The 27,008-nt window shown below is 50.3% G+C and overlaps 7 protein-coding genes across 7 annotated transcripts; 5 read left to right on the top strand and 2 right to left on the bottom strand.

Annotated features, from left to right (window-relative positions):
• Window positions 1-292: 292 nt before the first annotated feature.
• On the top strand, window positions 293-1,226 carry CCOS01_03990 (uncharacterized protein; the record flags this gene model as incomplete). The annotated part of the gene is made up of 3 exons (XM_060452173.1): window positions 293-532; window positions 635-704; window positions 802-1,226. Coding segments are annotated over 3 exons (735 nt in total), but the record flags the coding sequence as incomplete, so codon positions are not given.
• A 5,108-nt stretch (window positions 1,227-6,334) lies between these two features.
• Window positions 6,335-8,153, top strand: CCOS01_03989 (glucose/galactose transporter; the record flags this gene model as incomplete). Its single annotated transcript, XM_060452172.1, has 5 exons — window positions 6,335-6,479; window positions 6,543-6,630; window positions 6,867-7,436; window positions 7,492-7,823; window positions 7,882-8,153. 5 exons carry the CDS (start codon window positions 6,335-6,337, stop codon window positions 8,151-8,153), a joined length of 1,407 nt encoding a protein of 468 aa, XP_060318437.1.
• A 7,137-nt stretch (window positions 8,154-15,290) lies between these two features.
• Window positions 15,291-16,217, top strand: CCOS01_03988 (aldo/keto reductase; the record flags this gene model as incomplete). The annotated part of the gene is made up of 1 exon (XM_060452171.1): window positions 15,291-16,217. The coding sequence occupies one exon, from the start codon at window positions 15,291-15,293 to the stop codon at window positions 16,215-16,217; it is 927 nt and encodes a 308-aa protein (XP_060318436.1).
• Window positions 16,218-17,123: 906 nt separating this feature from the next.
• Window positions 17,124-19,569, bottom strand: CCOS01_03987 (uncharacterized protein; the record flags this gene model as incomplete). Its single annotated transcript, XM_060452170.1, has 6 exons — window positions 17,124-18,042; window positions 18,102-19,070; window positions 19,167-19,240; window positions 19,307-19,356; window positions 19,440-19,454; window positions 19,527-19,569. 6 exons carry the CDS (start codon window positions 19,567-19,569, stop codon window positions 17,124-17,126), a joined length of 2,070 nt encoding a protein of 689 aa, XP_060318435.1.
• Window positions 19,570-21,608: 2,039 nt separating this feature from the next.
• Window positions 21,609-22,695, top strand: CCOS01_03986 (uncharacterized protein; the record flags this gene model as incomplete). Its single annotated transcript, XM_060452169.1, has 3 exons — window positions 21,609-22,203; window positions 22,284-22,490; window positions 22,556-22,695. 3 exons carry the CDS (start codon window positions 21,609-21,611, stop codon window positions 22,693-22,695), a joined length of 942 nt encoding a protein of 313 aa, XP_060318434.1.
• Window positions 22,696-22,767: 72 nt separating this feature from the next.
• Window positions 22,768-24,324, bottom strand: CCOS01_03985 (3-carboxy-cis,cis-muconate cycloisomerase; the record flags this gene model as incomplete). The annotated part of the gene is made up of 3 exons (XM_060452168.1): window positions 22,768-23,397; window positions 23,457-23,965; window positions 24,027-24,324. 3 exons carry the CDS (start codon window positions 24,322-24,324, stop codon window positions 22,768-22,770), a joined length of 1,437 nt encoding a protein of 478 aa, XP_060318433.1.
• Window positions 24,325-24,907: 583 nt separating this feature from the next.
• Window positions 24,908-26,729, top strand: CCOS01_03984 (uncharacterized protein; the record flags this gene model as incomplete). Its single annotated transcript, XM_060452167.1, has 7 exons — window positions 24,908-25,078; window positions 25,145-25,177; window positions 25,242-25,362; window positions 25,416-25,567; window positions 25,628-25,803; window positions 25,854-26,138; window positions 26,216-26,729. The coding sequence occupies 7 exons, from the start codon at window positions 24,908-24,910 to the stop codon at window positions 26,727-26,729; spliced, it is 1,452 nt and encodes a 483-aa protein (XP_060318432.1).
• Window positions 26,730-27,008: the final 279 nt, after the last annotated feature.

Genomic DNA, 27,008 nt, shown 5'->3' with positions numbered 1-27,008 from the left:
CGTGTGGCATCTGTTTGCTACAGTTGTTTGACTTGGTCGTTGAACCCCCCTGCTCGTCGAACTTGGCGAACAACATATTAAGACCATGCCAAGCCCTTTAGACCCTTCTTGTTCTTCTCGTCAGTTGCTACGCCGTCTCTTTGCGCACAACTTCTCGTCTGTCTTGCGTTCTTGACGGGCCTTTTGGTCAGAGGCGATGTTGCCAATGGACGATAACCCCACGCACGCCTCCTTCGACCGTCGCCCAACCTACCGATAAGGGTTTCCCTCTCCGGTCTGCCAACATGGACACCGACGTGCGCCTTCTCCACAGACACTGGGAAGAGTCAGACGTCTCTGGAATCCCCGCGAACGAGGGGTCTTCGCTTCCAGTCTTCCGCTCGAACTCTCTCAGCCACCGGCAAGCCCAACCCCCACCAGATCAACGCTGGTCCGATGTCTCGACCACCAGGAATGCGCGTCGACAGCACGTTGCGAAAAGTCTGTTGCCAAACCTTTTCCCAGCAGCTCTTGGCGCTCGGTCCCCATTGCGGTATAGCCCCGTAATGTCACCACCAACTTTCCGATGAGAGACAGGCCAGCCGGCGAATTACGAGCCAATATTCACTGACGCCGCACATGTCCATGCTTCTAGCTGAAGACCACAGGTGCCAACCGTGGCCAGAAGACTCGGGCGCCTCGCAATTTGACAAATGCTCCTGGCTGTGAGCTGATTCACGAATTCCTCTAGTCCACTCGGTCTCCCGATCGAGAGTCTTCGCCCGGTTTGCTTTGGACCGAACGCGATCGAAGAAACTCTAGCCCGCCGCGGCAAGCCGGAGAGCCCTGGTGAGGGTGAGCCGCTCTTTTGGGGCCGACTCATGTTCCTCCTACGCTCTTGTGGTGCTTGGCGATGTCGCACGTGTCAGCCCTTGGTGCACAACTCCAGCGAGTTCAGCCCGTGCTCAAGACACGTTTTCGGTCAATTTCTCGAGGGATTCCATCGCGTGGACCGTGATGAAGCTATCTTCACCACCAAAATTTGGACTGAAGTTCTAGAGGTTCACAACCTGTTCATCGCCAAGTCGGGTATCCGATGCCAGGACGCGTCCAAGACTTACAACCTGTCGATCGGTATTGAAGGAACGTCCTCCATGGTAGTGGTGAAAGGTTGGCAAAGCTTGCCACAGAACCAAGCTTCTGCCTCCCTGATGACAAGAATCTCGGCGCTCCAGTCCAGCGCCTGATGCGCCGCAAGTGCTGTACGTCACAACATTGTCAAAATATTTGCGAGCCTGACGGATCTTCAGCTATGGTGAGACATTCCGAAGTCACGCTCGAGGTTTAGTGACCCGAGGATACGGAATCGATAGCTCGTAACCCTGCAGTTGAAAAACTTGTGATCCGGCTCTTCAAGGTCCAGCCGTTCCCGCGCCGCTTATATTGGACCCCACTTCGGCTGAGCCGCCCAACACTTCGCCGTCCCCGAGCCCACGTGCTTGATCCGTAGGTCAGGACAGACCGAGTTCACACAACACCACATAAGAGGCCAAGCCGGTCTTCATCGACTGGGCGGTGCTGGGTGATGGTTCCTCAGGAGAGGCGACCCGATCCCTCTTAATCCTCCAATCAAGACCGCCTCAATAATATGCAATTGCCACTGTTGCATGAGTGCATTTGCGCATGGCCCCTGACTCTGTGCGCTATTGGGTCCGGAACTGTAAAAGAATGTTGCTTGTGCTTCAATCTAGAAGGCCTGTAGAAAACTTGCATACTTATACGGTCGGGGTGGCCGTCAACGTGGGTCCCTCTCATCGGCAGCCTCAGCGAAGCTGTCCAGCATTTTCCTTTCAACAGTGATGCCAAGGTGACACTTCATAGTGTTATTATGAGCAAGAAGATATTTCAATCATAGAATCCCACCTCTATTAATGGTTACTCAGACAATCGAGGTTTGCTACAAATAGCGTTCTGCTCCTCTGCTTGCCCCTTTTCGATCACCGTCGGTTGCTTGGTCCAACTGGAACGTAGCAGACTCAGTTCTGCAATACATTTTGATGGGAAGAGACGCTTTTGTTCGTACATGGGTCAAGTAGTGATCTTTGACTTTCTTCTAACCCAGCTCCGTTCTTGATAGGTAATGAATATGGCTCTAGCTCGAGCCTACTGCGTAGAACCCAACCCTGAGGACAGCGAGGGGTCGAAGCAAGGAATGGCATGGGATACTAGGCTATAGTAAACTCTGATACCATGCAGCACGGTGTTGCATCGAGCTAGCATGTCTTCCCGCTATGCATGAACCGGCATCTCGTTTCGGCCGGAATCAGGGGTCTGCCGGCATGAGTGGGCCACGGCCGGAGTTTGACCGCGTAGCAGGCACTCGGGAGACGGCGTGGCAATGCCCGGCCTCTCTCCGGTTGTATTAGGCCTTGATTCATCACTGTGCGTCGAACAACCGTTGTATTGACCTGCAGGGTGTTGCATGATGCGGCGTATGAAATACATCGTGTAGAATTTTCAGTGAAAATGAACTTGTCTAAAGTTTTCGAGCCTTAGTTAATCAGAGCATTCTGTATTTCAAGAGATCTTATTTCGAGGAAAATTCAGCGAGAAGACTGTACATACTTCATGTCTTTTCGCCACCTACTTACATCTGGCGAGAATCATCTATAGATAATTTTAAAAGGAAGAATCTTGAATCTCAAGCCGCGTTTGGTATTGATTACTTTCGGTATTGATAGCTTGGGTGGCAATTATAGTTCGAGAGTCTTCCGCTATCTATAACCTATGATCGGAATGGAAGCAAAAGCCTCAATATAGAAACTAAGAAATGGAACAAGTTGTTTAGATTGTTGCAGCTTGATGTGCGTGGTAACACTAGGTGAAGTTCTGTCGAGTTCGGATTGGGATCTACTATTCACACAGTAAGATGGCTGGTTAACTACCTATAGTAGGTCGGTGGACGAGACGGTGCAAAGTTGCTGCAATAACGTTCATCAATGGTGCACTGAGCTAATACATCCTCAACTCACCGGAGGAACACGACTTCCTGCCTTGGGCGGTGATGCCTGCTACGGCATGACGAGGGTCTCTTCACAGACACATAGAACACTACTCAGCTTATTTTTTATATCGCTAGCGCAGTGCTCGAACCTCGCTAAGCGTAGTCACTCTGGGTCATAAGATGTCACGGGGGGCTATGCATAAGTAGAAGGGTTAAATCTTGGATTATATATTATACTATCTTATAAGAGGGTATTATATAAATTCTACGGGGTACTATATACGGTTATATAATTCTAGCGCGGTATACCGTATAGTTACCTTTCGCCTCACTTGAGGACATCACGGCGTAAAATGGGACAAACAAACAAACAAACAAACTGAGCTAATACAATATCAGGATGCTTGATTTCCTAGAACGGCGCATATGAAACCACTGGTGTGGTTTATTTTCTGCATGAAGTAGGTACCAGTATAGCTAAGGCGCACCAAGGCTGCCCCCCCCCCCCCCCCGTGCTGCCATACGGAGATGAAGTAGGTTGGCTAAGTACAAGCAAGCTTAGAGAGCCTATGAAGAAGGAGCTAGAGCAAGTTTTACAGGATTTGAATGTTATCTCGGCCTGACTCGTTGACCTGCATATCTTGCAGAGGGGAAATATGGATGATGTTGATCTTCGATGTCGTCCAGCTAGCAGAGCAACTTCTCTACAAGCGCATCAGTAGATGGCTAGAAGTCAAAGAAGACAATGTGAGTTTTAGACACTTATCAAAGAGCAACTGATTCACTTGATCTGCGGAGACTTCACTAAAGACAGGTCAAATGGCCCCCCATTCCCGGAACAAATTGTGGAATAGGTAGTTAGACCCTTGGGCCAAATATGTCAGATTCGCTTTCCTTTTTGGTTTTGTAGCTGTGGTTTTAACTTAGCAGAATTACAGAGGTAATCAACATAGTAGACATGGTTCCTGATGTTAGCGTCTGCGAGACACTTCAGGCCAAGGAAACCTTTCCCTAGTTACTTCGTCACGTCATCATGGGCTGAATGTAAGAAAGGTTATGTGGCCACACATCGCTGTTCGCCTAAGCGCAGTTAGTCTGCCACTTCGGTAGACTGCTTCTTAGGTATTTGTACTTTAAACCCACTGCAGTAGTCCTAAGTTGTCTGGGACGACGGTTCTGGAGGCCCTGCCATATTCATCCGGACAAATTTCAGAACAAATTATCGACGCAGCAGATGATAGCCCGATGGTTACCATGGAGAACTTCCGGCTTTATTCCAGGGATTAATGAGCTATAAGGACCCTGCCTTAAATCATTTTGTAATCTGTATCTCGAGACGTTGAAGCGAATGATCCCTATTTTGGCGTTGATATCTGATAACTATTTGACGATACTTTGTGGTGATAGCCCGAATTTGTCTTGTCGGCTGTCAGTAGGGAGCGCCGACTGGCCACAGTCGGCTGCAGCTGTGAACATCTCCGTGGTAACCTTCACGTGACCATATCGGAAAAGAACCAAGTCCCGAAGAATTTGACGCTGTTGCGAGTCATGTTCAGTCGATTGCTCGCAGCACGACTTTCAGCAATTGAAGTTGGCCTTGGCTTACTTCAAGTCACTTAGGTGTCCATGAGCTTGGCAGTAAAGACATCTACATTCGTATATCGTTCGACATCAGTCCGCCAGCGAAGCGGTCTCGCAACCCCACGGTAAAGTATCGAGTTCCTCTCGTCTTGTCGTCTTTGGTAAGCCTAAGTTTGTTTCAGCTATCGGCAATCAACGAGTGATCGTCGACTGTCTCCGGTGAGTCTAGCGCCAAGCGGAACATTTCGATGGCGGACCTGTTTGTTGTTGGAATTTATATCCATAAAGACTTTTGCATCGGTCGTTCCAGTCTTCGTCCGATCCCTTCAGACATTCTCGGACCACCGACGACTCCAAAGTCTGGTTAGAGGCATTCGGCTAGCGGCGCCAAACACGCCATCCCGCGATTGTGGATGGAGGCTGGAAGGTCTAGCTTGTCCTACCTTACCTCTGATAGGGGAGGTCTATGTGGCTAAATTTAACCGCTGCTGGACCGCCCTCCATGGGAGTGCCTGATATCTTTTTGACGCGTAGAATCTTTGCAGAAGGGATTCCAGTTTTTGGAAACCGGATTTTCGACCCTCAGATTGTGTCGCTGATGTGACTGGACCACTAGTCCCGAGTCTCTGGGGCTGACGGTGGATCTCGTCTGCTCCCAGTCTAGCCCCGACAGCTGAAGTACGCGGTAGCCAACACTCAGTGTTATTAGGAAATCATGTAAATTGACTTCTCTCCACGTGAATATCAGTTGAGCCAGTAGCGCGTAATGATCACGAGAGCGAAGAGTGTGACAAACTGAGGACGTGATGTCACATAGCCCCCCCGGCCCTGACAGAGAACCAACTGGCCTCCTTACGCCAATCGGTCCGCCGAGCGAATGATCATCCGCTTACTCCGCAATCTGAGCGTCCTTCGGTCCATCTTTATATCGAGCCCCGGACCATTTACCCCAGACTCGATGAACTGCCGTCCTCCTCCATGTCCAATCACCACCATAGAGACTGATTAAAATCCCCACCTCACTTACCCTCGTCTGACAGCCATCCTCCAAGCTGTTGATTCGGGGGAATTGGAGCCATATCGAGTAAATGATGGACATGCCAAGGCTGGGTCGCGAACTCTCTGTGAGTTACCGTAGGATGTCCTCTCTACCGGTATTCTCTCTGGAGATCCACCATGTCTTCTTCAACTGGCTGCTCCAACCTTCACCCCGCACCTCGACCGAGCATGGATGGGGCCATCTTTGCTTCCCCGGCGACTTAGAGCATGCGGTGACCATCCCCGCAATCCTCTCCAAACGCTCGTTACCCCAGATCAGTCCAGAAGACCGTTGCTCCACCCGAGCCTTTTGTTCACAGCAAGGAATTGAGTACCCGTAGTGCTGTGCGACTGGTCTCTTGATCGGGGACTGCTAGCCATGTAATCATGGAGAAGCCAAGAAGCAGCCAAGGATGGTCATGTCCATCTCGCTTTCGTGCAGGGGAAGATCAGGCTCGAAACGACCGAAAATGCGGCCGGCTTGAGCTCTTATAAGCTTTCGTCTGACCCGGGTCTCCTCGTTCCAGAAGAATTCTATTTGTTCTCGGACGCGTCTCACCGCATTGCAAATTGCAGTCCATCGGTCCAAAGGCTACTGCTACGTCCGCCTCGTTACTGAGGTTTTGACCTTCCCACCAGACCGCAACGGTCGCGATCACTCCAATATCTTCTCAGTGCCACCACCAGATCCAGCGCAATACGGCGCTCGATCATCCTCGTCAAACTTGCAAGATGGGTATCAAGGAGTTCTTCCGCAAACGGTCTTTGCGCCAGAAGGATAATGTCCGCACGAACGCTGCCGAATTGACGCTAAAGGAATCTCTGTTTCCCATCGTTCTGGTCACTATCCTATTTTTCCTCTGGGGGTTTTCCTACGGTATGTTGCAGCAACACAACAATTGACGATCGCATACAGGAATGCTAAGAATCTCATCATCAGGCCTTCTCGACACTCTGAACAAACACTTTCAAGATACACTTCACATCACCCGGGCTAGGTCCTCTGGCTTGCAGGCTGCTTACTTTGGGTATGTCCGTCGTCACAATCCCCCTCTCACACGGGAACAATCCGCGAAGGCGGCGATTCGCCGACTTGCTTCTTGCCGGTGTCTACATCGGCGTCTACTGCCATGCGTTTACACAGCATTCAGCTAAGCGACGCACAATCGCGCACTGCCATTACCACTAGTCCCCGGATACCTCATGGCTTCCGAGGGCTGCAACAGTGCAGTCATAGACATGGATGCTGACTCTTGCCTGACAGAGCCTATCTCATTGCCAGTCTCGGGCACGCGGCGTGGATCTTAAGGCACTGGGGCTATAAAGCTACCTTTGTTTTTGGACTCTTCCTATACGGCCTGGGGGCCCTCATTGCGATCCCATGCATTATCGCCAAGAGCTTCGGTGGCTTCTGTGCCGCCATCTTCATCATCGGTAATGGTCTTGGCTCCCTCGAAACAGCCGCAAATCCGTACATCACCGTCTGCGGTCCTCCTAAGTACAGCGAGATTCGAATCAACATTTCTCAAGCCTTCAATGGTATCGGCACTGTCGTGGCTCCCGTCATGGGATCGTACGTCTTCTTCGCTTTTGACGACAAACGTGCTCTGGAGAATGTTCAATGGGTCTATCTCTCCATCGCCGTCTTCGTCTGGGGGCTGGCGATCGTCTTCTGGCTGGCTCGAATTCCCGAAATCACCGATGCTGATATGGCTTTCCAAGCTTCTGAGACGCACGCCAACGTCGATGATAAGCCTTTCAGGAAGCAATACCGTCTCTTCCACGCTTCTTTCGCCCAGTTCTGCTACACTGGTGCTCAGGTAGCCATCGCGGGGTTTGTTGATCTTCGTCTAGAGTGGATAAAGTTCAAAAGTTAACGATAGTTCCAGATTCTTTATCAACTATGTGACAGAACGTCGCGAAAACACCGACAACGCGCTTGGCTCCAAACTTCTTGCTGGCGCCCAAGCCGCCTTCGCGATAGGCCGTTTCGCTGGAGTTGGTCTTATGCATTATATCAAGCCCCGTTGGGTATTTTTGGCGTTCCTGTCATCCTGTATTATCTTCATTGCCCCTTCCATCACACAGAAGGGTGATACCGGCATGGCCATGCTCTATATTGTCCTTTTCTTCGAGTCTATTTGCTTTCCGACAATTGTGGCTCTCGGCATGAGAGGCCTAGGCAGGCATTCTAAGCGCGGCAGTGGCTTCATTATTGCAGGTAAGCGTTCCATTCATTGTCGGGACCGTTGGTTCGCTATCTAATGCATGTAACTCAGGTGTATCTGGTGGTGCAGTTGTACCTCCGTTGCTTGGCGTCGTTGCCGATCACAAGGGCATGGGCATCGCTATGGTCATCCCCCTTATCTTCTTTATCTTGGCATGGTCATATGCGTTGGCCGTTAATTTTGTCCCGAGGTACCGGAATATCGCCGATGCTTTCACTGAAACTGAGGTTGGCATTAGGCCCGTGGACGTGGAAGAGGAAAAGGGAGGCATCGAGTCGGTCGAAGACAAGCATGGCAAGAACGCCATCCCCACTGTGGCGTGAGCCGTTGCAATTAAGCATTGCTTCAGGCATAAATCCGTCCAGAAGATTTGAAATCGCATATACATACTTTCATGAGATACCATGCAATCCCTTGGCAGGTAGAGCTTGTACAGGGAGTATGTTGCACCTTTAGAGAATTCACATACCTATCATCACGCCGTCAAGCATCCTTATTCTAGGTGGGCTATTAGGCTCAAGTTCTGTCCGCAATGCAATTGCAAAATGTATTTGACGTTGTTTCTGGTTGAAAGTTTAATTTTTCTCTCCACACATGGAAAATGAATGTAATGCATATGATTTTCCGAGCAAGTTGAGAAATGAGCTATGAGAGCTAGTGACGGCCAATCCAAACATTCAAACCAGGATTTACCTCCGTAGTAAGCCGTTAATCTGCAAATAATCATGGTTTAGATCACGGACGTCACTCACTCACTCTGAGGTCCGACTTGAATAAAACGATAGTTGGTTCATGGGCCATACACTTCAAAGAGAGGAAGGTCCAGTCATAGAAAGACACGCTGGACTACACAGAAACCCATTAGATATCTACGGGCTTATGCGAATTAGCATTCGCAGTCAATAACACAACATCAATGCCTCGGTGAATGAGGGCTGAACATTCCATATTGGATTTTCCCAGCCTACAATTCTAGCTCAGAACAGTGATGAGGGAGTAGTATGATAAAACCGGGACATGGCACATCAGTTCAGTTCTTATCTCACATCACGGAAACCTCTTGTGGAAGCGAGACTGGCTAAATTGATTCGAACGATGCGCAATCGTTTTGATCCCGACGACGGAAATGACGTCGATATATGCATCTACAATTCCTCAAACAACGAACTTCTTAACTAAGTACCTTACATCGGATAGAACTCATAGGTGAATAGCATGGTAAATCCTAAGATAATGCCTGGTTTCCTGCTATTCCCTAGAGCAAATACGTCTGCATGCGAAAAGGCAATGCCATAACTGATAAATCAACATTATAATGTGACTTGTCGGTCTTGAGCAGCGTTCTGACGGCTAATGATAGAATTGGTATTTCTCTTTCTCTTACAAACTACCTGTGCTTGGCACGCTTCCAAGACTCCTGGCGTCACAGCCATCACGATTTTCAATTTTCCTTGAAAAGTCCCGGATCGAGGCCTGGGTATGGAACATGGGTCCACGTGCCAATTTGGTTGACGGGCTAACCCGAAGGCGGACACAGAATGCTGAGCGCCATTCTGAACCTCGTGGATTGTAGAGAGTTCAGTGACATAGAGCTCAGAAGGCTTGGATAAAAGACATGACATGTTAGATGGGTATTTGGCTAGCCGAGCATCATCTTCGAGACGGTCTTCAAGCCACGTTGAGCGTCGAGTCGCCTAAGTACTGACTTATTATCGCAAAGCGACAGATCGATGGCTGTCTAATATAATGCCAGCGCAACGTGACAGAATAGATACGCCCTTATGACTTGAACAGAATCAGAGATCAGTAGAACGGAATTCCCTCTCTTGATTGCGCAATAGTCTTTTTTACGCCCATATCAATTCGCAGCCGTATCTATTCAGAATCTGCTCAAATTGGTCTTGGCTGTCCTAGAATATGTCTGGATGTTACCTTCCGTAAATGGAACGCATTGCAGTAGGCGTGAGTATTTGATCATTTACCAAATCGAATTGTTGAGAGAAGTGACCAAAGAAACGGCCTATAAGGCAGCGAAGAGCACCTCGGCACAATTACGACGCCATGCGTGCTGATATGGCCTTTGGCCATCACAACACGCGGCTCCGGCATCTTTTGGACCCCACATCGGTCCCGAGTACTCCAACCAGGCCGTAGCCGACGACAACCTCCCCACCCTCGCCGATGACGGTTTCGAGAAGCCGACGATCCTTTCTATTCCAGCCTCATCGAGTCCCACATCTTGACCGAGATGCCGCCGTGTCCCGTCTCATGCAGCGAGCGCCACTCAATCTTTGCCTATGGCTACTCTGCATGTCCGAGAGGTCATGGCGGTTGAGCTTCATACAGCACTAATTTGCAAAGTAAGGTAGGACCACGCGGTATTAAGATATGACGGCCGGGTTTTTGAATTTCCCTGCACCAAAATGCGGCCATCGTATCTTGCCACCGCGTGGGTAGGTACCTGTAAGGTAAAGTAGTCGACAGCTTTGGCGCGGCAGGACATCACACACAACCTTCGTGCAGACTGTAGGAAGAATCGTCCTCTGAGCTGCAAACTCATCACAGGCTTATTTACTACTTCTCTGTGGGATTCTGGCAACTCGTTGTTTCCGGCCACCGTTCATTTGGATACTCTCTACTTCATGAATGTGAAACGGGAGAAATTCGTGATCTAATAAAACCATTGAGAAACGACAAAGACTTCGCAAGTCGCCAGAAAAAGTTTTATGCTGGATTCTCAGGTATTGACATAAACCTTATCATTGAATGCATGATGGACGTTCCTAAGATTTCTGACTGAATAATCTCGGACTGTCAACCTCATCGTAGTACTATTTGTTCGCACGTCGTTCGCCGTTCAGCCTCATTCCGACGATCAGGCTTCTCCATATAACCCGTTGTCTGAACATCGTGGGTCAAAAAATGGAGCGATCGCTGGTGACACTTTGCGGTGGGTTCAGAAATGGAACTTCAAGATTCTGCTTCAATGTCTGCTTTTGAGACGATTGCGAATAGGCACAAAAGTTGATCGAGCTTGTCGGTGCATACGAAATGGCCAAGACCCGACAGAGATCAAGTTTGATCGCCTGAAGCTCTCTGAACTCACTTGGCCGCTCAGAGGAACATGCCAGTGGTCCTAAGAATCTTTCTTGTTTTCCAGATATCTGCAGGTAGCCCACATAGTAGCTTACCGATGGCTTGTGCTAGATGTACTCATCATCAAATCTCGTAGTCCAAAATCGGAAGTTTTCTCGAGCGAAGCAGCTGCGACCTAGGACAATGACCTTCTCTTATTTGAAATAACCGTTGCTAGCCCAAGCTTCCAGTCTGATGCCAAGGTCATGACATCCGCGGTCTTAGTCTTGGTACGGTGCTGAGAGTAAGCATGAGGCGCCGCAGTTACCATAGTTCGCATGCATGGTGATAGCCTCCGGTACCGATCGACGTCTTTCGCGGGGTTGGCGGAGCCGCTGAGGTTTTATGGTGGTCCTTACCAGGGATTGAAGCTATCGTGATACATACTTGACAACTCCCTGTGGGGTTGATGAAATATGCTGACTGTGAAAGCCTGAGGCGTTTGATGCCTTTTTACCTCAGTTCTTGACTCGGACTCGACAGTGCACGCCAATGACTACTCTGGAAATACCCAAATCCCTTTGAATTACCATCTTGGCCAGGATCGAGCAACAAAATCTTGGAAATTTGAGGCATTTCCTGTTTCTTCAAAAATGTGATCTGCTGTGATTCATCTTCCCGAATCTGACCGACAATGATGTAAACCAAGGTTGCCATTTTCGGTGCCGTAACATTAGTCGAGATGATTTACATCTCTTTCCCTGCAGCCTTTGAGTTGAGTTTCCCTCGCTGACGCCATTACTGACTCGTGCGATGTCGAGCATTGATTGATGCAATCCTGTGTTATCTTTGTTTTCTGCATACGAGTGAGAGCTATGGGCCGAGTTGCTGCCACGTTTGCAATATGGCTGGATGAGGCGTTATCCTGCATGCTTGCTCACAACGACGGGCGCAGACGGTATCAACTCGCATAGAGGTAGATTACAGCGATTGGGAAAGGTCTCCTGAGTTCTATGGCGCTGTTTCGCTATTATTCTCGGCTACCTTTGCGGGTATCTCTTTTTCCATTGACCAGCCTCTTCTGTCCGCCGTCCAGACGCAAACCGGCCTCATTGCCTGATCCCGATGCATTAAGACGTAATCTTACCGCTGCCGGAGGCTACTACCTACGGCATTGGGCGTGAAATCCCTCATGAATCCAAGTTTGACTGTGCAGCCTCGCCAGGGTTCAGCGTCCAGTAAAGGTTTGAAATTTAGATCATCACCCAATGAAGATGGCCGTCATAGCAACCAAGACTGGAAAGTGAAATCCATTATCAATGTCATGCCGGTGTGGTGGAGCTTTGGCCCCATTCATCGGTGTGAAGGTCAACTTCACCGCCAATAAGACGAGCTTCTATTGAGATTTTTTTGTCTACCTGCTTGACTGCTTCATGCACCGTGCCGAGAGCTGAGGGCGATATTTTCCACCTTGCATCCCTTCTCCACCAGAGATCGTCTCTCTGTCTGCCTGGCTTGCGGCTTGCCTACTGGTGTTCTGCGACTTGATACCCCTATCATATCTTCTCACGGTGAGATCGGGCGGTTCCTCTCGTTGTTAGTGCAGCTCATGTCCACTTTACGAGGCATTTTGTCCAGTGAGAAAGTCTGTATTGTAGTCCACAATCACGCCAGGCTGGGAAAAAGTGCTCGTCGCCTTGGTTGAGATAAAAGATAAACTGGAGCCTTGCGTGGGTCACTGATAGGGCCTTGTCTCAGGGCGCGAAATAGATAGGGGGTCACGTCGTCCGGCATCCATCGATGTTCATCGACATTCCCGAAGTTCTAAACAGGGATTGTAGAAGACTCTGTGTCTCTATCTTTTTTTTTTCTTTTTTTTTTTGGCGTGGGATATTACTTGTTCTGTGTGTGTTTGCGTCGGACCAGAGGACAATCCGGGCGTCTCCTGCCGATCTACTACCCGGTACGTATTAGGCGATTCCAACTTGCTGGGCTGTTTGGCTGTCAACTTGGCATACATGTGAAAATCTTCTTTGGACAAGTCGTTGATCACTGGCCCCTACCGCCTTAGCCTTCGGAGCCGATCTTGCCATTTGATTTAATGTTGTCTTGGTTAGTCGGTGTACTTCGTACCTCCGTTGGCTATCTCTCTACCTTGCAGATAATTGTTGCTCAGAGTTGAGACGTTGAGAAAACTCTGTCCGCCAATCCTTGATCATCTCTACTGTCGGCAAAGAACACCCTGTACCGTTGGCGACACCGACACCGACAACGAACAACGCATCCAGGAATGACACATAGAGCTGTCTAGGTCAAGATTGAACAGGACAGATGGACTTCCGCCGATAAGACAAGGCGCAGAATCCAATGGCTATCAAGCTGTTACAAACGCACAGAACTTCTGAAGAGGCAACCCATTGATACAGACCTTGACATTGGCTGCCCAGGCTGAGGAAAGAGCGGGCCCTTCCGAACACTCCCGATAGGGGTCCTGCAGGCAACATGCCTCCATCTTCCTCAGTGCTTTCATCTCTTGTCTCCATGTACCTCCCGGATTCCCTCAATGTCGCCCTGCCAGTGACCACAATACATCAGGACCCTCCAGAGGATCCAATGACATCAGCGAAAAGTCTGAAACCACGTTCCTGAGTCTTGCTGGAAGGCAGGGCCAATCATCGATGTGTGGCAGGGATGAATAAGTTTTGTCCCAAAAGGCCCAAGCGACAAGACGCTAGAACAACTTGCCCGGCCTTTGCCCTTCAACAATGCGAGATACATTGCCCATGTACATGTGAAATGGCAAAAGTCGCGACTCGCGTTCATCTTGCCTCACACACCCCATCTCAACATCCATGCCATGTCATCCGTCCTCTGTAGCGTATCCGCAGTCTTGTTCCACGGCTTCAACGCTCGTTTCACGGGGTGGACTCCGGTGTCCTGAACTCGTACCTGCACCGAGCATCTCACACTCAACATGAGCATTTGCGGGAACTCCTTGGGCTTCAGAGATCCATCTTCTGATGGGGCATAGCTAAGCACCTCGTTTTACAATGGTCCACTTCCACCGTGATGTCGTCGGCAGCTTGACGTCATAACAGGCCAAGTTGCATCTGTCGCTTAGTGCGGCTTTTCCATTTTACACAATATACCTTACCCAGGATATTGTACGTACTTCCCTAAGGAGTCTTGCAAGCCGACCCAGCGTGTATGTACGTGGAAACGTCGCCTACCGAACCCACGTATCGTTCAGCTCGATATCGATGCCGATTGCTGATGCCTCGCAAGTCTATCCGGCTGCGGCTGAAACGGCGCCTAGTGTACGGATATGGATAGTTTGTCCTCGGGAATAATTGACCGAATATAGTACCTTGGTTCCTCGAGGCTTGGCTCGTAGGAATTTGGTATCACTACAGCGATTCCTGCAGCGGGCTCCAGTTTTTCTCTCTCGCGTCGTAAAATTTCTCACTTTGAGTGTTAGATTTGCGCTAATGTCGAGGTCGATATTCGCCACAGCCGCCGAAAATCTTGAGGCTCAACAATGCGATCTAGTCCTTTAGTTGAGCCTCACAGCAGAAGGTTCAGAACAGTCAATTCATCTGATACCTCGCTTATTCCGCTAGACATGTCGCACATGAATCGAGTGTAGCAGCCAGTTCTCGGAGCTTTGGCGGTGGGAATAGCGAACTGAGGCCTGCCTCCACCTCCTGCAAGAGACACCCTATAACCGTCAGACAGACCGAGGGCACCCTGACTCGGACGTCGTCCATCGGCGCAGCATCGGCGGAGACACGGCACGTCATCGGCCCATTCACCGGCGGAGCAGCGGTCCAGCATCGGCGGAGAAGTTCTACGTCATTAGCTCCAGTAGCAGCGGGTCAAAGGCCCAGAGATAACGGAGCATCAACCTGGTACCGTTGAGACAACGGACGAATACCGACTAGGAACCGCCGGCACCGACTCGAAATCGACATTGAGATATCGACTCAACACCAAGTAACAGCAAGCACTCGCAAGGAGGCACCGACCCTCAATAATCTGTACGGCGTACGGGGCAGCACGTTGGAGAACGGGTCCCCTCCAAGACGGGGGGCATCAACCCAGCACAGACGGGACATTCACGGCGGGTCCGCGGCTGGCGACAACAGAGGACGCCATCGGTCCGAAAATGGCAATCAAAATCAATTGTAGTAGTTAGGTCCAAAGAGCGAGACGTCGAAAAGGATAAAAAGGAATAGATAACTCGGCAACATCTGCTGTTTCTTTTGGAAGCATCACTCGCACATCAATCTCAATCAACGGCCTCAATCAATCCAACAACCTCCTCTCTTGACACCAATACAACTCTTTACTTCTCAACATCAACTACAACATTCACATCATTCACAATGGCCGCCCAATTCGCTACCCGTCAGCCTGAGCTCGGCATGGAGAAGGTTATGCCTACTCGCCAAGACTCTGGATACGCCTCTCCCTGCGACTCTCCTCGCCTCACCGTCCGCCTCAACGACGGAAACGAAATCCCCCAGATTGCTCTCGGTGTCTACAAGGCCCCCAACGGCCAGGAGACTGAGGACGCCGTCATCGCCGCTCTCGACGCCGGCTACCGTCACATCGACTCCGCCGCCAGATATGCCAACGAGGAGGCTTGCGGCCGTGCCCTGAAGCAGTGGTTCCAGAAGACCAACACCCCCAGATCAGAAGTCTTCGTCACCACCAAGCTTTGGGACGCTGACCACGGCTACGAGGCTACCTTTAAGGCTCTCTGCGACTCCCTCGAGAAGTTCCAGCTCGAGTACTTCGACCTCTACCTCATCCACTCCCCCTCAGATGACAAGGAGAAGCGCCTCGCTTCCTGGAGAGCTCTTGAGACTGCCCAGCGTCTCGGCAAGGTCCGCTCCATTGGTGTCTCCAACTTCAGCTCCCACCACATTGAGGAGCTTCTTCAGGAGACCACTGTTGTCCCCGCCGTCAACCAGATCGAGGTTCACCCATTCTGCCAGCGCCAGGACCTCGTCGACACCTGCCGCAAGCACGGCATCGCCATTGAGGCCTACTCTCCCCTCGCCCGCGGCAACAAGCTTGAGGACCCCACCATTGGCAAGATCGCCGAGAAGTACGGCAAGAGCCCTGCTCAGATCCTTCTCAACTGGAACGCTACCCGCGGCAACATTGTCCTCCCCAAGTCCCTGACTGCCCACCGCATCCAGTCCAACTTTGAGTCCTTTGACTTCGAGCTCTCCCAGGAGGACATGGCTGTCATCGATGCCCTCGGTGCTGAGAACTACGTTACCGGTAGCCTGCACAAGGAGTAAATGATGTCTCAGCAAGATATTTGGCCTGAGGGCACTCCAGTTCGGCAACACCCACCGCTGGATCTTCCAGCAAACAACTGAGCTTTCCTCCATCCTGAGAGCATTGGAACAGCCATTTGCACTGCCGGCGTGACGAAATCCGCACGTCGTCCATCCAGGACATTAGAAGGAGTTGATTGCCGTCGACGCCACTTGGCGTTCTATTCCCCCGTCGCAGTATTTGGAAAGGAGTTTGGGTTATTCATTTTTATTTTTTGGGAGGAAATAGAGACATAGACATTTCATCTAGACAAGCGAGCTAGACTGCAAGCTGGGCTTAGCCTGGTACGAATCTTACGCCCCATTTCTCAACTTTGCTCCCAATGGTTTCTTTTCGTGACATCCTACACCGACTTGGCCAATCAAAGAATATCAATCGGCACAACTAAGCTTGTGGGCAGTGGTAGCTGGCCTCTAACAAACAGAGAGATGGTGTTCCGGCGGTGATAAGTTGATCGATAAGATTATGGGCCCCTCCCAGACTCTGATCGGATCACCCTCAGTACCCTGGTGTGTGAGCACCGCGGGTTCACGATACAGGTGCCAGATCTTTGGGACGGACGCATACAATCTTCCCGCACGGACTTAGAGAAAAAGAGAGGCCGGAGAGAAAATGCTGGTGTGTAGTACCGAGTGTGTATTTCATGTCATGTTCGTGGGGAAGAGGACGAACATCGCGTCGGATTTTTCGTATATCCCGACTGTGACTCATCAACCTTAGAGCCCTCAGTGCGTTCACAAAGCTTCAACATATTTCGCGTTCAGTAATGTGACTGAAGTTTGGGGCACACCGACGGAAGCCATCCATGCCGCGATAGCTCATGCCGCTTTGTCCACACCCAGCCAGCCAAAGTGGACAGCAAAATCTCATAAGCCCATGCTTGGTTCGAATTGAAGATCCAATGGCATCGCATCCAAGGTATTTGCGAGCTCTAGAGCCGATGCCATGGGCCAGTCCCAGACATTCCATTGCAGCTGGTCAAGTACCGGCTGTTGGGGTTCTCCAGCTGAAAAGGTCTTTGTCCGGAGCATGTCGAGAACATCGGCACATTGGTTGATGTGCCCATTGGAGTCGTCAGCTCTTAAATGACGTAAAGTTGTAGCGCATGTCTTTACCAAGTCCTCTGCCTCCTCATCTCCAGCAAGTGGGTGGCCTTTCCACCTCGCAAATAATATTGTAAGACCCGCCTGCCACAACATGTGCAACCCGTTTGGATAGAGATGGGCGACGATGATGGGATCTATCCTCGCGGCATCCATCTCCAGGACCGAGTCCGACATGATCGTAGCAGTCAGTCTTATCAGCTCAGCCGAAGCACGACCGCACGCTTGCAGAGAAACTTGAAACTGAGGATCAGCTGTTGTGAAAGCAAGTGCAGGCCGATGAACATGCACCGTGGCGTTGTAAAATGCAGCGCGTAGGAAAGCCACCTCAAAGGTGTCGATCGAAATCGCCGGTGATAAGTCTGCGCTATCATCCTCCAAGTCTACAACCTTATCCGTCGGCAACATCCGCTCCCATAATGTAAGTTCAGCTTGCAGTTGTGTAATTTTAGCTATCCCGCCGCGCCGTCTAGTCGTCGAGTACAGCTTCTCTAGAGCTTCTCCCACAATGACTGCGAGTTTGAACATGCAGAGAGCCGTGTCGACTTGGGATCTTTCGCCGGGTAAGGGAAACACCACGCTCTCACGCGATACTTGGTCGTGGTCAACACGGGAGGGTAAGTCTGTGTCCACGTCCTGGTCGCGGATCAATCTTGGCATTCCGTGGTAAGCGCTGGAGAATCTGATGGTAAGAGATTAGTCAAGTCACACAACAAGCAGGCCGACCTTCCAAATACCTACGTATCAAGAGAGTATTGGCACCACCACACGCGCCGCCGGAGTTCTGTCTCCAAAGGATCGAATTTGAATCTCTGGGAGTGGCGATGAAGTCCAAGGTTCTGTGCCATTCTTGTAGCCATGCCTCCTAGTTGAGACGCAGCTGAGTAGCGAGATGATACCTGGAGGTAGATCTGAGCAATCTCTAGCCCTTGGAGCGTCGGTAAAGACGGTCGCTCCTGGAGCTGATTCGTCAATGCAGCGGACATTGCATAGTATTTTTCAGAAAGGCAAAGAAAATGCCGATGTCTCTGAACGCAGGAGCCTGGATGTCCTAATGTTCCTAGAGCAAGTAGACCTAGAACCTGATACAAGAAACTGATGTCGCCGTGTTCGGGGTCACCATTCAACCGACGTAGAGCCTCAACTGTGGAGTGTTTATGTACAATCGGATACAACGGTGTCCAGCAGTCGATGGTTGCCTCGAGGATACTAGCAGCATCAAGCGGAAGTTGGGAGATCATAGCAGCGACAACCTGCGACTCTGAACCCTTGGGCGATGGGCCCCATATGTTGTGAAGATAGAGACTATAGATGCTGCTTGGGAATGTTTCGGTGTGGATTCGTAGCATTTGTAACTGCTGCTCAGCCTGGCTGATAAAATGCACGCCCGTAGACGACCCTGCAAACATAGCTGTCTGGTCGTCATTAGACACTAGTCGGCCCATGTGGCCGATCACCGGTTCCGGCACAAACCTCGACTTGGCGTTTGAGACAGCCTCTTTACCTCGCTGCCATGATGGTGAAGTCCTCAGACCAGCGTTTCCTGTGAGCGTGCTCAGATGTGAGTGCTCTGAAACTGTTTGTTGCGAGTTTCTTATGTCTTGAGGGAGCGAAAGGGAAGCCGAGTCAACATTGCTGCTATGAGCTTCAGGAGTCTTTGAAGCTGCGGAATCGTCATGTCTTTCCTCAGTTCCTTCGTTTTCGTAGTAACTAGAAGCGACGGTCAGCAAAGGAATCATTGCCCAACTCGATCTAGTCCCTCGCGGATTCTTCGGCTTCTTTGTATACTATATACTAGTAACTTACCTCTTCCTCTTTCTATTACGCTTCAACTTCGTTGACACAATGCAGGCCACGCCTCCAGTGATACAAGGCGTGCACTATCAATTATTTAGTCTCAAAAGTCTGGATGTGAGCAGGTTGCGTAGGAGAGACAGCCAACCTACCTTTTCGCCATCGCCATGACATCGAATTTTCCTCCTGAAAGCAAAAGGGCCTAAGTCAGCCTTGAGCATCGGAATCAAATGGACCAAGTTTGCCATAGAAGTACGATGAATCTTTGTTTGAAGAATTACTTACCGCCGGCAGCGGTCACTATTGAGCTTATTAGCAACATGATCATCCAGTGGGGTTCTCTTGGTTCCTCTTTAGCCCGGATTAGCATACCAAACTTGTCCAGATTGCCCTCCGGAAGGATTTTCCTGTCCATTCATCCTCCCGTTTCGTTCAGCATCATTGACAGCGTTGAATTCGCATTCGCTAAGAGTGTAGTTGACTCGAAACCCGAAAAAGGCATACGCGCTCGTCGATTATGTGGTGGTGTTGTGGAGAAAGTGATGAGCCGGGGCTGCATCGCTACCGAAAGCCGGACCTATTGTACATTAGTCATATATACCCGTTAGTTGCATAGTTTGTAACGATCTTTCCAGGGCTCATCACCATAAACCATCTTATTCCCCCTTTAAACCCTCGTTGGTGCTAGTCATCTTGGTACAACACTATTCCGCTATTCCGACCAGCGGGTTGTGAAGTTTTACTCTCAAGTCCCATCCAAAACAAGGAAGCTATTGAGGCAAAATGGTTCCCCGCGACGCGGGCTGGTTCTCATCTGAATGAATCCTTAAATTTGGCGGCCATTAACAACCATGCAATTAAGACACCAAGGCTCATTGAGTTGCAAGTGTTTAGTCATACAATAATCGGTTACGATGCACGACTATTCCGCTCTCAAGCTTCACGAGGAACCCTGCGCAAGTTGTGCGCTACATACTTTACACGAACAAGAATCGATATATTCACATTTGAACGGAGAGAGTCAAGCAGGCTCAAAGACGGCTGTTTATTAATCGAAACTTTCGTTAAACGCAGTCTAGGCTGTCCTAAAAAGGGGCTGTCACCTCGTGTCCCTGTTGCTGGCTTTGATGTCATGGTGTTGGGTCAACTGGTGGGACTTGAAGCTGCTTGTGATGGTGTGTGGTGTGAAGCTCAGAAAGGTAAAACCGCTCCGATCCCAAGTGGGGGATCGGAGCCAAATTGCCTTTTGTGTCATCGGCCCCACCTGCCTTTCCGGCTTTCGTTGATGGCCCAAAATCGAGACGCTCTCTCCGGCACCACGCACATGTCTTTTACAAGGAGCAAAATCAATCATGTCAAGAACATTTTGTATCATTTATTCCCGGTATTGACAGTAAAGATGTCCATCAGCTCATCTGAGGTTCGAACAGGGGCCTATGAACCAGAACAGCGTGACCAGACGCCGCCAAGAGTATCCAGCCGTTCCAAACGGCAGTCATGGTACGTTCAAATCAAACGTCAACTCCTTTTGCGTCTCAAGATGGTGCTAACGCCCTCTCAAGTTTACGCTGTGTTCGGCTTCACTTGAAATGTAGGTCGGGTACCGAGTATAATCGGCAGGTCTAAAATTATAGAGTCATAAATACTGAAGGCCATCCGATTAGGTGACACACCAAGTCCGACATGCTCCCCTTGCGCAAAGGCTGCTAAATCGTGTACTTACAAAGCAACCACCCGAATAACATTTCGCCATCATCACAACCCGTCCATAGATGGTTTTCAGGAGTCACCAGAGGACAGCCGAGCTGTTCCTTTCCCAGCTCATCAAGTCTGGCTATCAACACCGTCTACCCGTGAGATTAATACCTATTACGATACTGGTTTCCCGGACCACGTACAGTCTCTTCAGGTAGCTAAAACTTGTGTAGTTGTATTCTCAGCGGACAGCATCGCTCTAGACCGAGAAGAATCGCCGCAAGAAACAAGTGCTACTGAAAGGCCCCTCAACCTCCCAAGTATTGCCAATCTGATTATCGCTACATCCGCCGAGCCACTCCAGGTGGGAGAAGCAATTCAGATACCAGAACCACCTGAGCCAGATACTTCTGAGTCACTTTACCCTTGCAATGTTGAAGAGCCTCCATGCAATCCTCTATGGCCTTTGAGAGACAAACGAGAAGTCTTGCTGATTCAGCATTTTATCAATCATCTTTCACTTTGGGTACATACTGTCAATTGACCTTTAGCAAGAGCGCAACGCTTTTGATCTGATAGACTGATCCCCGTCCAGTTTGACTATTGCGATAAAGATCGTCACTTCAGAACGGTCATCGTGCAAGCGGCTTCGACCCACTTTGTTCTTCTCAACGCCCTTTTGGCAATCTCATGCAAGCATTTGAGCCAGACACAGCCCGAGAAATGGGTTCCTGGAGAAGCCGACGACTATCAAGCAAGATGCCTACAATCATATATCCCGGCTTTGGCACACCCAGGGTCGGCACGAGGTTTTACTACTGGAGTTTTATGCGCCATTACTATGATCCTGCGACTCTACGAGGAAATGACAGGTGGGGTCTACTTGGTCGCCTTCACATGATCCTGATTGTTGACCGAGTCGAGCCAGTCCCGTCTGTCGATGACCGGCCGTATGGGCACATTTTAGACACGAACATTTTTACTCTACCGGAGTCTCCCGATGATCCAAACTATAGTCTATGTCGCGCATGTCTGCTAGTGGCTATCCGTCAGGAAATCTTCATTTCTTTTGTAGCACGTACCCCTCCACCCCGTCTTGCAGAGAGATGCGGCATCACCAGAACTCTTGAGCCCACGTCCGACTTCGATTGGGCGTGGCGCATCATCACTTTTACTGAGGATGTTTTGATGTTTGCATATGGCCCAGACGCGCGGTCCATCGGGTCTTGGGAGAATCTGCGTGCCTATCTACATCAATGGATGGAGAAGAGGCCGGCATCTTTCAATCCTCTGTGGCAAACGGGCTCTGATCGCGAGACATTTCCTGAGATCGTTTTTGCCAACGATTTTCATAGTGAGTCCCAGTGCTTCTCATTGCTCTTGTGGTTAGCATGAGTATGGGTAGTGATCACTTACCTTTCCTCGTCTACCTAGTTGCTGGCCAGCAGCATGCCATTATCTGCCAGATAATGTTGCTGACTCACGACCCCCGTATGCCTGTACTTGGTCTCGACAAGGCTATGGCTTCAAATGCTGTTGAAGAAGAGATTCGTCGCTTGATCCGCCAAATTTGTGGTATTGCACACTCGGCAGGCGAGTGGCAGCCAGCAACCATAGCCGCGGGAATGACGGTTGCTATGTGTAAGTTCGGCTCTGGCATTGATCCAGTGCAACATCTGGTTGTTGACAGTCTGCTATCCACACAGGTGGTCATTTATTTCACGAGCCTGCGGAACAGGAGAAATTGCTTGATATTCTCGCAAAGTCAGAAGCGCACATGGGCTGGTCACTGCTGAGGCAAGAAGAGAAGCTGAAGGCTTTTTGGGAATGCAATGCAGAGCAATAAACGTTTCAACTTGACTCCCGAGGTCTTCACAAGGGGTCTAAGTCAAATATTTTATCTGTCTCTCTAATCAGCTCAACGGCTGCCGTTGGTGATTCCAATGGTATCTGCAATCCCATTGTCCCCGTTCAAGTCCTTCCCGTCTCCATTACCATGCCCCTCCCTTTGTCCCAACAGCTCGTCCAGCATCAATTGACAGCATCCTAGGTACCTTGTAGGATCGCACAATTTCGCGAGGTCTGGCGAAGCAAGGTGAGACGTCACCTGTGATGACTCTTCCAATGCTTCCTGCAGTGACATGCTGTTCTCGTGTGCCTTGACGCACGCCTTGTAAACAATCTCGTGCGCCTCCTGGCGGCCGGTGTACTTTGCTAGGTCCATCATGACAGCCTCCGCTACGATCAGGCCCCTTGTTGACTTGAGATTAGCCATCATGGCATCTTTATTGACCTGCAGCCCCGACAGGGCAAATTCGGCTTGGTAGAGGGACCCAACGATCGAAATAAAGGCTGTAGGTATAGCAGCCCATTCTAGATGCCACGGTCCGGAGGCTCGTTCGAAGTCAGAGACCATGCCATCGAGGACAAGGCCGGCTTGTGCGCGCAGAATCTTCGATTGCGCGAGTATCACTTCGCTGGAAATGGGGTTGCGCTTTTGAGGCATGGTCGAGGAGGCACCACGGTGGGGAACGTAAGGCTCGGCAACCTGTGAAGTGTGCGTCAGTATTCTCAACCCATTTCAAGAGCTAGTAGGTATAAACTCACCTCATTCAGCTCGTTTGATGACATGATAATCAAGTCAAGGGCAATCTTGCCCAAACTACCACCCACCAGGGCAAGGTAGTTTATAATCTCAGCAACAGTATCGCGCGCCACATGCCAGGTGATGATGGGGTCTTGCAATCCAAGAATAGTCGCGAGTCGCTTGCGCACGCGAATGCCACTGTCGCTTGTGCCCAGGGAAGCAAGGGTACCAGCAGCACCGCCGAATTGAACCAGCAAGCAGCTCTCCTTGATCTGTTCCAGACGCTTCACGTGTCTGCGGAAGCCAGCCAGCCAAACTGCGCATTTGTATCCGAAAGTGATTGGGAGGGCATGTTGCAGATGCGTCCTGCCGGCCATGGGTACATCTCTGTAAGCGGCGGACATTGTCTCTAAGGTGGAGGTGACTTTGCGCAGAAGGCGCTCGACGATTTCAAGACCAGTTTTCATTTGGAGTACCGACGCTATGTCCATGATGTCTTGCGTTGTGGCACCCCAGTGAATGTAACCAGCTTGAGGTTGAAGCTTTAGCAAGTTGAAGTACCATTTGTGGAATTGTCAGCCAAGACTTACAAGTCTCTTCGGGAACCCATTTCGACATCTGTTCTACCAAAGGCAGTACCGGATATCCCACGATCTCTGTGCGGGCTGCAAGAAGCTGCCAGTCGATTTTGGAGACATTGCAATGCTCCCTCAATACGGCAGCAGTGCCACCCGGCACAATACCTTCAGCTTCTTCCGCCTCGGCCAGAGCGCACTCGGCCTTGATAAGATTGGCAACATAAGATCGTTCAGAGAAGGCTTGGCGAGCCTCCTCTGTGCCAAAAATGTTGCCAAAGAGCGTCGAATCGAAGACAGTGGCGGCAGACATGGCGAGTGGAATGCGCTTAGAAGCAGCAGTTCAGACGAGAGAGAGCAGAGAGCAAGCTTCGTCCCAAGACAAGCTTTCCAAATGCGTCGTCGCGTTCTCCTCGGTCTGTTTTATTCCTTGACTTGGATGGACATCATTCCGGCCAACGTCCGGACTTACACCGAGGACCCCGCGGTGGGGCACGGGATAATGCAGTTGCGGGGGGACCAAATCGCGGGATAAGGACGGAGTAAGGTCGTGTTGAGCGGCGTAACGGCGTAACGGCGTATCGGAATAGCACAGGCCATGCGCCGGTTCGCCGGGTCTTGGCCCCTTTCCCCGTATCCTGAACTTCGGGTCTGAGTTAAACATGAGATTGGCGCTTGCGGGGAACGTGTATTTTCTGGGGTTGAGTCGAGCCAGCCCCGCAAAGCCGGGGATGGCCAGATGATAGATAGCTGTTATGTATAAATCAGACGATGTCTTGTGTGTTTTGCCATTGACACAGAGACCGAAAGAGCATAGAATCTCTTGTCTGCGACCTCGTTTTCTCTCTCTCTCCCTCTAAGGTGCCTTCTGACTTCGTCTCTCGTCTCTACTGAAAATGGCAGCTACACATGATGCCGATTCCAAGAAAGGCGGCCCGCTCGAAATTGAACACGATGAAAAGTCGGTCAAGGGCGAGGCCGTTGTTTCTGGCGATTACTCCGGCGCCCATGAGAAGACTGATCCGGCTGAAATCGCCCTCGTCCGTAAGCTAGATCGCAGGATCATGGTAAGCCTCTGGGATCTTGACTGGCCCCTTTTGTGAGCATGATGCTAACGTGATATCTTCTCGTAGCCGATTCTTTGGGCAATGTATTTCATGAATTACGTACGTCGGGACCTGCCTAAGTTATATGTTCCCACTCGAAAGTCGGCCCTAACCTCGAACTTAGCTCGATCGTAACGCTCTCCCTCAAGCTCGACTGAACACGCTGGAGGAAGACTTGGGACTGAAAGGGGTCGAATACAACACTGCCATCTCTATTCTTTTCGTTGGGTACCTTCTGATGCAGGGTCAGTTAATATTTTGGAAAATTCTCAGGTGCGCTGAGTCTGACCACGTCTAGTGCCCTCAAATATGTTCCTCACACGCACGAGCCCGTCAATCTATATGTCAACTTGTATGATTGGCTGGGCTGCCATCTCTGCTGCCACAGCGGGAGTCAAAAACTACAGTGGATTGGTGGCATGCCGGTTCTTCCTTGGATTTGTGGAAGCAGTGAGTCGCACAAAGCAAGTGAAAGGTGGAGCGCAGGCTAATCTGGGTTCGCCTTTCCAGCCCTTCTATCCAGGTGCCCTGTATCTGCTATCGATCTTCTACACCAGGAAAGAGCTCGCAACGAGAATATCCATCCTCTATACTGGTCAAGTGGTCAGTACTGGCTGCTCAGGTCTGATTGCTGCTGCGACTTTTACAACCCTAGATCAGGTCAAGGGAATTGCAGGCTGGAAATGGTAAGAGCTGCATATATTATCTGTCATGGATTATGATCTAATAAGGTTAGGCTCTTTATCATTGAAGGCTCGGTCACCGCATTGATTGCCGTCTTCGGGTTCTTCCTTCTTCCTGACGATCCCTCTGTTACCCGATGGCTTACCGAGGAGGAGAGACAACTTGCTGTTGAACGCATTCGTCGGGATACAGTCGGCAGACAAGAGCGTGGCTCTACCATGGATGGTCTCAAGCAGGCTCTGAAAGACCCCAAAACCTGGTTGTTCTGCGCCTGCCAGAACTTCCATATTTCTGCGGTTAGCTTCAACGCATACTTTCCAACCCTTGTTCGTACCATGTAAGTTACCAAATAACGGACCCCTACCCAAAAAGTAACAAGTGCTTAAAGTCGGAAAAACGCTAATGTCCGATTAGGGGCTTCAAGTCGACTACGGCTCTTCTCCTAACCGCTCCCCCCTACTTTGTTTCTGGCTTTCTTGGCATCCCATTTGCCTGGTCAAGCGGGCGATTCAACGAAAGAACCTGGCACATCACAGCTGGACTATCTCTTGCTGTGGTCGGATTCGCCATGACGATTGGGACCACCAATAATGCTGTCAGATATGCAGCAACTTTCTTGTATGCAACTGGTGCTTACTCCGTAGGATCTCCTATCTTGGGATGGGTAAGCGATACCTTGTCACAGACGCCAGAGAAGAAAGCCGTCGCATACTCCTTGGTCAACGTCACGGCCAACTTGGCTTATATCTACTGTGCCTACCTTTGGCCCACCTCTGATGGACCCAGGTACATGATCGGCTTCTCATGCATGATTGGTTTTGCCGTTGCAAGCATCATATGTGCGTGGGCGATGAGGTTCTGGTTGATGAGTATCAACAAGAAGCTCAGGGAGAGTGAGGATGAGAATGTGAAGCTCTATGCTTACTAACGTCTATCGTCGGTATGGGAACAGGTATCCTGTAGGCCTTTCACCCTACCATTCTAAGGGCCTTTAGGTAGTACTCTCGGGGTGGACTGCGTGTATATCTCATCAACGTCGGCTTAGATGACCAGTCATAAAGTTGAACACAACTCTCAATTCGGCAGTTTCCAGTGGTCTCTCCCTCTTTCCATTGATGCCGCAGTATCGTTGCGTCTTCCATGTGCAGCCAAGCAACGCTGAGTTGGATCCAAGCATCACAGAGCCCAGAAGCCCTTGTTGTAAACG

The sequence above is a fragment of the Colletotrichum costaricense genome (assembly GCF_030867565.1).
Source record: "Colletotrichum costaricense strain IMI 309622 chromosome Unknown Scaffold_3.1, whole genome shotgun sequence".
NCBI lineage: Eukaryota > Fungi > Ascomycota > Sordariomycetes > Glomerellales > Glomerellaceae > Colletotrichum > Colletotrichum costaricense.
This window is presented reverse-complemented; position numbering and strand designations above follow the sequence as displayed.